At 30.8% G+C, this 13388-nt stretch overlaps 1 protein-coding gene across 1 annotated transcript in view; it reads right to left on the bottom strand.

Annotated features, from left to right (window-relative positions):
- LOC111615031 overlaps positions 1-3155 on the bottom strand; it is a 10383-nt gene extending 7228 nt beyond the window's left edge. Inside the window, exons 1-4 of the mRNA XM_023356406.1 lie at positions 2780-3155; positions 1910-1980; positions 580-967; positions 6-118 (exon numbers count right to left, since the gene is read on the bottom strand). Of these exons, the coding sequence (XP_023212174.1) occupies positions 6-118; positions 580-967; positions 1910-1980; positions 2780-2828 (621 nt within the window). The 5' untranslated portion in view covers positions 2829-3155. The remainder of the gene's footprint in view (positions 1-5; positions 119-579; positions 968-1909; positions 1981-2779) is intronic.
- Positions 3156-13388: the final 10233 nt, after the last annotated feature.

The following is a 13388-nucleotide window of genomic DNA, read 5'->3' as shown; positions in this document are numbered from 1 at the left end:
CCAACTTTCCTGTATTGTTTCTTTGCATCTGGCATCCATTTATTCTCCACGATTTTTTGTGGTTTAATTTTATTGTTGAACTTTCCTGTACTGTTTCTTTCCTTGTACGTAAATATACCTGAAAAACATAATATTTTATGTTTAGCGTATGTGTTGCAGTTTTCTCTTTGTAAAAGTTATAATGCAGCTATTAACTATAAATTATCCAAAAACCATCACGCTTCTCAAACATGCAGTTACATTATCCGTCCAAAGTCAACACAAGATATAAATGATTTCAAATACTAATAAGCAATTGAAGAATGAGAAAGTGCAAAAAGTGATAAAATTCGAATTTTAATTAAACAGATACAACAAAATTTAAAATATTTTTTATTCAACAAAGAAACTTCTGCTTAAGTAAAATAAATTGTAAAGTATTGTTCCACTTTAGTTTCATTAACAATGGAAGAAACATTAATTATCTGATTTAGTGTTAAAATTATTACACAATCGAATTTAAAACTTTTATAACTGTTTAATTGTAAAAGAAATTGAAAAACATTGTGTTATAAAAATAAGAGTAATAACATATCTTACCATATTGATCATTATTATCGATTTCTGCATCAAATTGTTCACAATTGCTTGAATTAGACTCTGATTCAATGTTATCAGATTGAGATGCATTGTTTACAGGTTCATATTCTTCGTATATAACGTTTTTCACTAATGAATACATTTCCAATTCAACAAATTTTCTAAATAAATATCGATGGTTAGACTCTGATTCAATGTTATCAGTTTGAGATGCATCAAATACAGGTTCATATTCTTCGTATATTATGTTTTTTACTAATGAATATTTTTCCAATTCAACAAATTTTTTAAATAAATAGCGATGACGTAAGCCTTCATTAGAAAATCCTGTCATCTTTAATTGTTGTTTTGTAGGAAGATTTTTATCTGCCAGATTTTTAGCCAGATACTGAAAAAATTTCAATATATATTATAAATATTAAATTTGATTCATAATATTCAACAGTTAGTTTTTGTAATTGACGAGAGACTTTAATAACGCGATGACAGGCAGCTGCAAAAAGTGGATGTAATTGACAATAGGAAAAATATCGCTCAAATTGTCGTTTATTGTACTGTACATTAACGCAGAGTGATAATGAAAACGTTAAAACTTGATTGACGATAACACGGGGGTGTGCAAAAGTAGGTATTCAGTTAAGAATCTGAGAAACACAAATGTTTGGCATTCATTTTTATTATTTTTATAATGTTTTATTAGTTCGTATTCCTTTTTTGTGATTTAATTTGAACATAAAATGTTTTATGTTCATAAAAACAAATGTTTTTCTTCCTATATGTTTTTCCATAATAACATATACATACTTTTGCTCTCCAGGTGTATATTAACTAAACTACAATCTTGAAATTGTAAGTATTCATTTGTACTGTGATGGTCTGGCTATTCGACTGTTATTTGCTAATTTCGGGAATGGAATTAGATAGATAAAAACCGAGACCATCCTAAGAGAATCTTAGGGAGCCGAAGTGTCGATTAACTATATACGGTGTCCGGGCTAGACCGAAAGTTGTGTGATTTTTTTTAAATAAAAAAAATGACAAAAGAATTGCCGCTTCGCATTGTAACGATGTAATTGTAATTGTAAACATTGTAATTATTATAAGTTAGTAAAATATTTAAAAATTGAAAATGTAGTGTAAAATTGAAAATGAAAAGATTTCTGTTTTCTTATAATTGAGGAGTGAAGCAATATAAAGGAATTAATACAAAAATTTAAAAAAGAAGCAATGTTTTCGTGTACACTTAACACGAAATATTCTTGACACGCTATTTGAGTTTATTTTTTATGAAAATAAAAAGATACAATTTATAATTTTCTAATACACTCACCTGATTAAAATCCATAAAATCAGTGTCGTTAAAAAACGACACATATCCTCTAAAAAATTCGCCTCGGAAACCTGTGAACGAACATTTCACAATTACTGGTTATATATTTTCGTAATAAACTTATTGTGTTAATAGTACAGTGAACTATAGATAACATTTACAGGCAACAACTTTTAAAACTCTTTTTGCTGTCCGTTAGAATATTTTTTTAAAAAATCGTTTTATATGATTAATTATTACGAAATGGCAAAAGCTTAATTTTGAGAGTAGTAAAATCTTCATTAGGTCCAACCGCTCAAGACATACGAAACACGAACCCCTCTATCTTTCACCCCGTGGACTTTTATTCATTAAAATATAACAGCTTCAATGACTTTAGTACTGTACACAAACCTCTGAAAACTTAGCAATTTTCGAAGAAAGGCACAAGAGTTATTAATTTGCAAACTGAGTGAATCAAATCGCACACTACACGCACACTCTATCTTACAGACATACAGAAAAACACCCAAACTATTTTCTTTTTAGTAGTTTTCGACGTTTCACGATCCCTCCGATTTTATAATTGTAAAAATGTTGGAAAAAGTCGTTTTCCATCTATCATCGAACCTTCCCTCTGTTATATAAGTTATAACAGCGGAAAAGTAAAACTAATCATAAAAATTAAAATTAACGTATCATTATCGATTGAAGGCCATCGGAGATTCATTTAGTAGAGTAATTTTTACAAATAAGCGTCACGAATGGCAGTCTTAAATCTCTTAAGTTATGCCACAAAAATCAGCACTGAAGCATTGTTTTGATTTCAATTAAGCACTTGCCATAAAACAACTGATTTAGTAAAACACGAAATAAGATAATTTAACTTACTTATTCCACTCATTATCTCAAAATTAATTCGCACTCGAAAAACTTGCATCCGACAAGAATCGCTTGTAATAATCAACTCGTTTCAACAATTCTCAAAATTGTATTGTTAAGAGGTATTGTGAATATTAGGGCGCCTCTACCAGGGAAAATAAAAGCTGGCATTTTGGTTGGAATGCCCGTAGCGGGGAGGATAGGAGGTGACGTTTTCGGGTTTTATGGAGGAAGGTCTCTGTCAACTCGTACTGTGCTCTTATCTGACTGTATATTTTCAATTTAAACAAACGTTGCTTTGTTTTACGACGTGTCTAGTTTCGTTCGACATCCCGTAACATAGTGTTACAGCAGTTAATATATCAATGGAAAACCACCCGCCACGCGGTTAGATAAACGCTGGACACATTTTATACTAAAAATTAATTTATTATTTATAATTATCAATGCGACTACTTTTGCTTAAATTTCCTCGGTAAAAAATAGAATCTAAATTAGTTTCGTAGTTTTTACATCGCCACATGTTGTATTGGGCATAGAAAGTAAATTCATAAAACAAATGCGTGCATGTTTAGTAAATAAGGGTGAATAAACATTTATCAAAACAGAAAATAGCAATTATTAGCTTTAAGTGGACTATATTCTGTATTCTCTTCGAAATTAATTTAAATAAATAAATAAATGGCCACGGTAACGCACTGGACACAACCGGCAGGTGATCGGAGAATTAGTGTTAAATTCAGGGGTCGTCTCTCGTCTCCGAGAGATAGTGTTTACGTCTCAAACTGGTCTGTGTTTGGATAATGATTTGTTTACGTCTCGAGAGATCATCGCGTCTATCCAACCGTGATTCTTTACTTATTGCAGGAGGTATCATTGCACTCATATTGCAATCAAGGCATTTTCAGCTGTTAAATATAATGAGGAATCATTTGTAAATAAAAAAGGAATTTAATAAACTAAAGCAATCTGAGCAGTATAATGGAAAATCAGTTTATAAACACCTTTTTGGATGTTGGGATTCGCTTTTATTTAGCAAACGTTTTCCACTTAGTCTAATAAACCATCTTCAGGCTGCAATTTTATTGAACAACTAACCGTATAAATTGTTCCAAAATAAAATACAATAAATGAATAACAATTTTTTAAATATTTAGACATAAAGCAAAAATAACTAAAAATTAATATAAATAACGAGTAACAATAAAATGTATAATAAGTAACTCAAAAATACACAAAATGATGCAGTAGAAATGAAGTAATTTTGGTTTTCTGTCAAACGAATATTTTAAAATGCACTTCCATGCCGCTGGTAAACCGTCCGCATGTTTCGCTTTAATTAACCCCTTAAGGACATTGACATTTTTGATATTATATAATTATTAATTTAATTAAACGTAAAATATACCTAAAACTGAAAAAAAGCGAAAGAAATGCGTTAATTTTGAAGAAAAAGCTTCAAATTTTATTTTCCTTTGTCTGGTCTTTCTGTGAAATATAACACCGATGAGTCATTGTTTACACAGCTGGGTGACCTTGAGAACAGCTGGAGTCGGATTTCCCGGGACATTCTCATAGAAGTCTCGGGAGGCGATGGATTTATAGTAGGGTGACTACTAGTTGGCTGTATATTTTTAAATATTTTTAAAAAATTCAAATTTTTATTGCAATTTCCGATCCCCCTGCTTAATTAATCCGGGGTTATATAGAACCCCCGGCGTGTTTAAACGCGTGTATTTTTAAAAATTTTTTGTGCTTAAAAATGATGCTTTCAGTACCTTCCTTCCATGGTGTGAAGATCGCACCGAAAAAATTTCAAATTTGCACGAAAAAAATTTTTCCCATAGACTTACAATCGAAATCAGTGGGGTGCTATAGTACCCCGCGCGCCAAACGGTGTAATTTTTTTTAGCGCGACTAACGGAGGTGGGTGGATTTGTTTTGCTATTTCCAGAATACGCTTATTGGTTGATATCGAGTCAGTCATCATAGAAATGACCAATGACAGCATAAAAGGCGTAAAAACAGGATTTTTAAAGCCAATAAACGGCAAAAAAGTTTCCCATAGACTTAACATTGACAGTTTGAAAAGTAGCGTTTTTTGGCGATATTTATTGCTAAATGGTGTTGAAAACATGTTTATTAGTCTAAATGATGTCAAGCGACTTATTATTAGCAAATTAGAAGTGGAAAAAAAGATTAAAACACGCGATTTTATAGCGATTGTTTACATACTTCCATGTGGTGGCCTTCGGGGGCGTGGCATTTTGCGGGAATATTTCCAGCAATTGTTTTTATAGGTCGATCTAATAACAGACATATAAATTAACCAATTACAGTGCAAAAGAAGTTTACTATCGATGTTATCTGCTAATAATCTCCATTTTTACCTCTACTTGCTGTGTGATGTTACATGGTGTTTTTTTGGAAATATTGAGATATTTTTGGCCCGGGGATTGGTACAAAGAATTTAATTGTTGTAACAGTTAAAAAGCACATACAGGAAGAAGATTGACAGCTTAGATAGCATCAGACTTGTTTACAGTTTGTAAAATACACTCTTGAAGTTGACCAATTTTTTTTGAAAAATTTCTAAAAACGGGTGACTTTCTGTTTTTAGTTACGAATAAATAAAAACGATATATTTAAAGTAGTTTTCTTCATTAATACATCAAAAACACATGCTCACAAACATCCAAAATGAGAAAATCGCGAAAAAAACTATGAGTTTTGAAAAATTGAATTTTGAACACTGGGGTTATATAGCACCTCGCGTGCCTAACTGTGCGTGAGTAATTAACGGGCCTAACGCCGGGTTAACCCTGGGTTAGTGCAGTGGAATGTTTCGCCACTCCCAACGTTTTAAAAGTTGCACTATTCATAGATTTCGCAAGAAATATTTGTATCCTCTTCAGTAGCTTCATGATTTTATGTATAGAGCATGCTCAGAAATTACTACGATGCTGCTGAAATTCCAGTAAGAGAAAAACAACAGTTCTCAGTGGGGTGTCCAAACACCCCACAGTATTAATTATGTTTTTTTTTTTAAATTTTACAAATATTTATTTAGTTTTTTCTATTTTAAAAATAACTATAATGTGACCACATTTATTATTTATAATATACATATAATAATCAATGTGAATAAAAATAATTTAAGTTTATTTTAATTCAAAATGGCTGACTTTCATAAACACATTGAAAAAATACCAAACATAGCAAGTTGCTTGTTATTTGCACTGAGTGCCAAAGTACAATGTTAGCTATTGAATCAGAGTGACAAAAATGCTTAAAAAAATAATTTAGATTTTTACTATTGGTTTAATAATAAGATCTAATGTAATGAGTTTTGATAAATGTTCTTTTTTATTTTCGTGGATTTATGTACTAATATAATACCTGAATATAATCATATGTATAATGACACATGCCTTTACCAAATAAATGAGTAAATCTTTATGAATTTTTACTTTCATAGTTTATGGACCTAAAAAAATGTTGGGGTTGACAAACGCCCCACTGCACTAATGCCGAAAAAAAACTCAGTGCACTAACGCAGGGTTAACTGGTATTCCATAGTTCTTGCAGTTATTGATGCCAAATGGTAATAATGAGTACACATGTACAATTTTAATGATAAATTCCAAAATGTTGTGTTATATTTAAAAGTGACAAGTATTATGAAAAGTTAAATTATAACAATAAATATTTTTTATGATTAAGTAATAGACCTTGATATAATTGGATACATCTAATGATAGTTTACCTATATCCAATTCAGGTGATTGTAAACATTGTATCGTCATACTGCTGCAACTTTCTTCCATTAATGATACATTTTGGGCTGGCTGATGACCTATAATTTAATCCCGACCATTTCGCCAACGATTGCGATGTGTTTCGCTTACCTCAGATACCCTTCATATACCCTCAACTGCAATGTGTTTCTACCTGCCACCTGTGATTAGTTATTTCACATTGATGTGGACAGTAAGGGGTGGTCACATTAAATATGACTGGACTGTGTATAATCCAGATGGGTTGATAATAATAATAATAATAATAAACGCACAGCCCTAACAGTTAGAAGTGGAAACTTGAACTGAGAACGTACAGTAAGAAAAAATTTTAAGATATTCCCCTCCGCGGGGAGAAGGAGAGTTAATGTTCAATTTCATGTTCGAATTCATATTTATGAATGAATCTGGAAGATCCCTCTTATTTTTGGAATTAAGTAAACCTCAAAAAGTACGCAGAAAGGATACCGAAAACATTAGTTATTCATCACTTAGTGGTACTTAGCACGAATTAGTGGTTGCAGTGAGTGTTAATTATTGTTATTCCGGTGAGGTAAGCAGATATCTAAAAATTCTCTAATTAGTCTTGGAAGAAGAGGAACCTAATTCTTGCACCCGTTTAAAACGTGTAAGATCGATTATAATCTTATAATCCTAATCTTTTCTATCGTTAGTTTTTGGCCGAGAAACGCCTAACTCATCTCCTCGTTAGTTTATATAGGTTTAACTTATACGGTGAATTTTAATCTACTGTAAAAATGTTTATATGTAATAAATCTGCAACGTTTAAAAGACACAAAACATTTATTATATCATATAATTCACTTTTACATAAACATTTGCATATACTAACACCATGCTTGTAAGTCTAATTTCGAAAACTGCACAGATAAATTTTTTCATTGGAACTTAAGATGAATCCTCATCAATATGCTTAAAATTATACGACAAAACGAATAAATACTTAATTTTTGCTACTATTTGCTGTTTTGCAAATGTTTTATAGGCTTTACTCATAATAAACTTTGTAAAAATAAAAACAATCATTATAGAACAATTATGATAGATGAATGCTTATTCTCTTTGCTGGTTATTTACTCAAATATGATATTTTGTTTTAGATTTTTGAATCTGTCCTGGGCAATAACAAAGCTTTTTAGTTATATTCATCACGAGTTCGACTAGGTTCACAATGGGTGCTGCCAGGAGGTGAGCGGAGTTGTTGAATTCAATAGACGTCCGTTTCATTTCATAAAATTTTACACAGTTTATGCCTGTTATTATTCATAAAGTGATAAAAGTTTTGAAAAGAGTTGAGTTTTGTTGGACGTCCAAAGAGGGAAGAGGGATTACGAAACTTCGACAATCTGGAACAATGGGGCCAAATTTTAAGAATAATACAGACGTAGTTTATAGACTGCCTCTAACACATTCGTAAAATATATAATTTATGTAAGCAAAAGAATTATTACTATTATAGATACGTTCAGGTATGTCAGACGAGAAAACAAAACATCAGTCTGGTGAGTTTATCGCGAGCGAAAAAATGAACATAATAAAGAAAACAGAAAATTACTAGGATTATGCTGAAATTCGTAAAGTTGGACGATGCTGATCCGACAGCATCAACAGCACTAAGGATTGCATTTCAGATAATAATAAAGAAATGAAAATTGAAAAATCAAATGATCAGTCTGAAATTCGCATGAAATTGTGTCAAGAAACTTAGTGCCTGAATCGAGCTGCAATAAAGATAACTTAGATAATAAGAATTGTGCTGAATTAACGACCGAATGTCATGTAGATAAAGGAGATCCTTTCAACTGGCCACCAATTATTAATAATCGGTTATTAAAACTGATAGTTCAGAAGGGACCTGTATTGCCTCATCATACAAAATTTCTTAAAGAAAACAATGGCAGATTATCTGCGTCACAATATATCACAAAACTCTTAATATTGATTCTGCAACCCAAATGGCACTAGGGAGTTTAAGTACAAAGAAAACGTATCTTAATCTTTTTGTACTCTGTAGTGCCATTTGGTGGAGCAAGGTCACAATATGCTTCATATCAAAACTATAACTATTTTGCTGGTTATTTATCACACTTAAATCTAAAACTTTTATAGCCATTTTTATACACATGTATTTAAAAATGTATATAAATATATTCAGATGCATTTTCAGATAAATGACGTTACTCCCAGTTGAAATTCAGTGTGAATCTAGACTACATGAAACAATCCAACCTTAGGTAGGGTGAACAGACGTCCCGATTTTGCAATGTTTTTAATATTTCATGATGGAATTAATCTTTGAATAGAACAATTTCATTAACAAGTAAATACATTACCACAAAATAAAGATCAATAAATAAATAAATTTGAAAAAATAACTAAAGTTCAATCACTTTTAGACTACATTTTCACTCATTTGGCGACTTTTTTTGTTTTAAAGTTTAAATTCTAAATTTACTGAAAGAAATTCAAATAAGCTATTTGCCAAAATATATAAAAATGCAGCTTAAGGAAAATTTCCACTTTAAGCCTGAACGTCACCTGGTAACTTACGTCAGTTCAACGTAAAGACGATCATCGATCCGAAATCGATACAACGCTTATTCTGTAGCCGATATTTTCTAGAAGTACTTTTCGTCAAAACATGGAACAAATACAAAAAAATGACATCTGAATTGGATAAATATTGCAGCAGATATAAAGAATTAGACGACGTCTTTTATATTAATTTAATTAATAATAGTAATTAATCTAAAAGATCTATACCTCGAAAATTCACCTTTCCATGTTATAGCACTAAAGAAAGTTTCGAGAAAAATAAATTCCTGGTATTGTACGTAAACCAGTTCATATATCACTTATGAAATAAGAATGTTAAACATATTACAAATACTTCCTAATATAATTAGATGCATCAATTTAGAAAGCACACAAATCCGTTGCACTTTATAAACCTATTAAAATTACACGCCATTGTATTTAGCCTCTTTATCGATTACTGCATTTAACTTTTAATAGTATAATAATTTATAAAATTTCTGATTTCCATTAAAGGTATTGCTAGTTTTCATAATTGTGCTTACATAAACGAGAAACAGCTATGCTTTATCCTTGAAGCTGCACAGTAACTTTAACTGACTGTATACAGCAGACAACTCTTCTCTGCCGTAATTTTCCGTTTTAAATACAACGCAGACTGTTCTTACATCAAACATGATTACAATTATCCAAGAAGACATAATACGAACCTCGTCGAGCATTAGCTCTACTATTGTAAGTGTTAAACATGAAATATGTCTGAAATGTATTCTGTCACCAATTACCTCAATGTCAATGATATACGGATGAAATTTTTTCAATCCCTGTTCATGTGTCACACGAAACAACAATTATTTGCACAAACTTCTATACAGATTTTACTTATCTTTTATCGAATGTATGTACTGGATGCATTTCTTCCTTACTTTTTGCATGATAACTCCTTTTCTGTCAAATAAAACGCCATGTATATCCTGGTATTCGATTGTCAACAACGACACCTTTGTCAAAGTGGGCGTCTGTATCCTTGCCTTAGCATTTGCCGTAACATTCAGCATCGTCAGAAGAATAAAATTAAATACAAAAATTGAAGTAAGAAATTCCAATTACTTATGCCAAAATCAGCTGTTTTCTATCATTAATTACACAGAAAGTGCCACAATGATTATAACAGTAATTATCACATTATGGCTTCAGCTCTTCAATGTGTTTTTCTTTTATCACGATTTGAAGAAAAAAGAATCATTTAAGCTGGAAGCATTTATTTGTAGCACTGAAAATGGTATATGGATGACTGTGATGAGTGGAAGGTTTGTATACCTCGGTTTCTTTATTATCTTAATTATTGTTACTTTAACGATGGCATTCCAGAACGTATCAGATGAACTGTACGTAATGACAAAAGATAATGCAAATTTAAAATTGGAATTGGAAGAAATAATGGCACAGCACCATGAAATTTGGACATACACCAGTCAACTCAAGGGACCATTCAATTATGTATTAACAATTGTTTACGCTACTTTATTAACAGAAACGTGTTTACTTTATTTTATTGCCATCTTCTCGAAAGTTAAATTCGCATTGAAACTCTTTATTTTAATGATTTGTGCTCTAACGACTTTCGGCTGTATCTTATTTGGATTCCTAATGACTGTTTTTACATCGAAAGTAGGAATTTTATTAAAATGAAAATAAGTTCATTTATGGATTTGATCAAATATTTCGCTTTGTTTTCCTCTTTCAGATGCAAACATCCTTTCAAGATATAAGATTTGCTGATTGCGATTTCAGAACAGAAATTAAAGGTAGATTATTATAAATTTGTTCTTTATATATAAATTCTTTTATATATATGTTCTTTTTTCTAAATTTTGATTTAATAATGACAATCAATTATTGTACAGATGTTGAATTTTATGAAGAGATTTGGCAAAGTGTCTCTGTGCTTATCCATCAATGATTACTTCAACGTTACCAAGAAATTTCCGATTAAAGTATATTTAAGTACATTTTATAATATTTATTATAAAAATGTTATATTGATATATTTAATTTTTAAAATTTTTCAGATGGCGAGATCGCTTCATTCTGTATTTTCTGGACTTCTGAACCTCAGAACAGCTTCAAAACCTAAAAATTGATAAGTTTGTTTTATAAATTTTAATTCTAAAATAAATACATTTATTAATCAAATCGAAGACAACTCTGCCCAAGAGGGATGACCATTTATTTTGCATTCCAGACTATGAGAAGTAAGACGTCTGTGTGTCACCGATTTCTTTGAATTTTAATTGGATGTTTGTGTTTTTTAAAAAAAGTTTTTTACCTCTGGCGGCATGAAAAGAAAAGCCTGTCTCCATGAATGTGTATGTGTATAGTCTGGAATGCAAAATAAATATACCTATATGATCCGATTTTCGCGAAATTTTATTGGTTGGCAGATTTCCATTTTATATTTGGCTGCGAATGGTACAGCTTCTTATAGTTAACATTAGAAAAAATACGATGTCTTTAACTTTTTAAGATATATATTCAGTTGATGTGTACTTCACCAATGAGATTGTGCTATTTCGTACCGTCCGAGTATGGCGATAAACTTGACAATGGTTGGCTAAACTAACCAAACTCTTATATGGTTTTCGTTTTAATGTTTGTTATGTTATAGTGTTTGATTTATATAAATACAAAAGTTACCTTGTGTAAGGGTTCTTTATTGGTTTACTGTACACAATTCAAAAAAGTTTTTTGAATATGTTAGATTGGTCACTCGGTGAGACGAACCTTTGTAAATATAAATGAAATACTGTACTATAATATAATATAATAGAAGGATTAGAAGTACAGAATAATCTAATAATCTTAACCTTTGTTAATATATTTTGCCTGGGCAACGCCGGACTCATGTGCTAGTATCTATTATTTTAGATTAAAAATAAGTTAAATTTTTTAATTATTTATAAATGAATGATTTTTTATACGCAACGTCCTCCTCTTCGCCTGATTCGAAGAATAAAATAGCACGTTTATCATTTGTTTATCGTACTGTGAACGTTGTTCAACACAATTATATATTAAATGAATGTAATGCAGCGAGTGTGGTATAAAATATTGTCATAGACAAAGTTTAAATAGTACGACGTGTGATATACAGAATAACACTTGTGTTTCTGTTCATAATTATAAATGTTCTGTTCGAAATTATTAGTTACAGTGAAAATAAATTAAATTTATTGGTAGAGATCTTGTTTATAAATGAATTTTTAAAATAAAATACTGTAACATAATCAGATAGAATAATGAATAAAATAAAACATACGTACGGGGTCTAAATTTGATATGCTTTCCCTGAGAGAAGAACTATTATTATTAGTACAGTAATTGGACGTTTTGTAATATGCTTAAGTATTGTATATATTTAAAAAAAAAAACATTATTGTTTAAAAAAATTAATTCTAAAGTTATTACTTACACGACTAAGGAAGGCAACCATAATATTGTCTGCATAACATTATTTTGGAAAGGAGACTTAGAATAGTTATAGAGAAAAAACAGGGTTCAAGACTCTAACCTCCTTTCACTCATAGCCAATTATTGGCGAAGGAAATGTAATGTTTGCTAAGGGGAACTACTCATAGGGGATACAACTTCAAAATTTAGTACATACTTGAAATCGAAACGCAATATTTAGTCAGGATGTCTGGTCATTTTAACTATTTTAAAACTACTTTAAACGTTGAAAAAGGCTAACATAAAAGATAAAAACTGATATGCACTAAATAAATTTTGGCCGTGTTATTTTCTAAAGAAAACACAACATACTACATAGTTGCAGTATAATTTCTTATACGCGTATGGTTCAAGAATGACATTACAAAAACTTCACTGATCAGAGGTTGACCGGATGTACAATACCTTACGCGATCGACTTTAACCAATAGGTCTCTTTACCAACTTCTCTCATCTTTTTCAAATATTTTAATATAAGATTATACTACAATGATAATCGCTTGACCAGCAGCTGCTGATTCATATATAGAACATCAAAAAGACAAACAGAAATCCGATACAATTTAATTTATATAATGTTGTTTATGAAGTATTTTAAACCAACTCCAAAATTGTTTCCACTTTTATTGGAATACGACATCGCGACTGGGCGATCTGCTGAACGGGAGATGCGTCATAAATGGAGTTTGCCAGGAGGAAACAGGTTCAGTGTTAATCGTGATCAGGCAACAGACTTCAGTACTGACGGTTCTTGT

The sequence above is a fragment of the Centruroides sculpturatus genome, unplaced genomic scaffold (assembly GCF_000671375.1).
Source record: "Centruroides sculpturatus isolate CEXI.00-Female unplaced genomic scaffold, Cexi_2.0 scaffold2213, whole genome shotgun sequence".
In the NCBI taxonomy this organism is placed as follows: domain Eukaryota; kingdom Metazoa; phylum Arthropoda; class Arachnida; order Scorpiones; family Buthidae; genus Centruroides; species Centruroides sculpturatus.
Note: the sequence above shows the minus strand (reverse complement) of the source record. Positions and strands in the feature narration are given on the sequence as shown.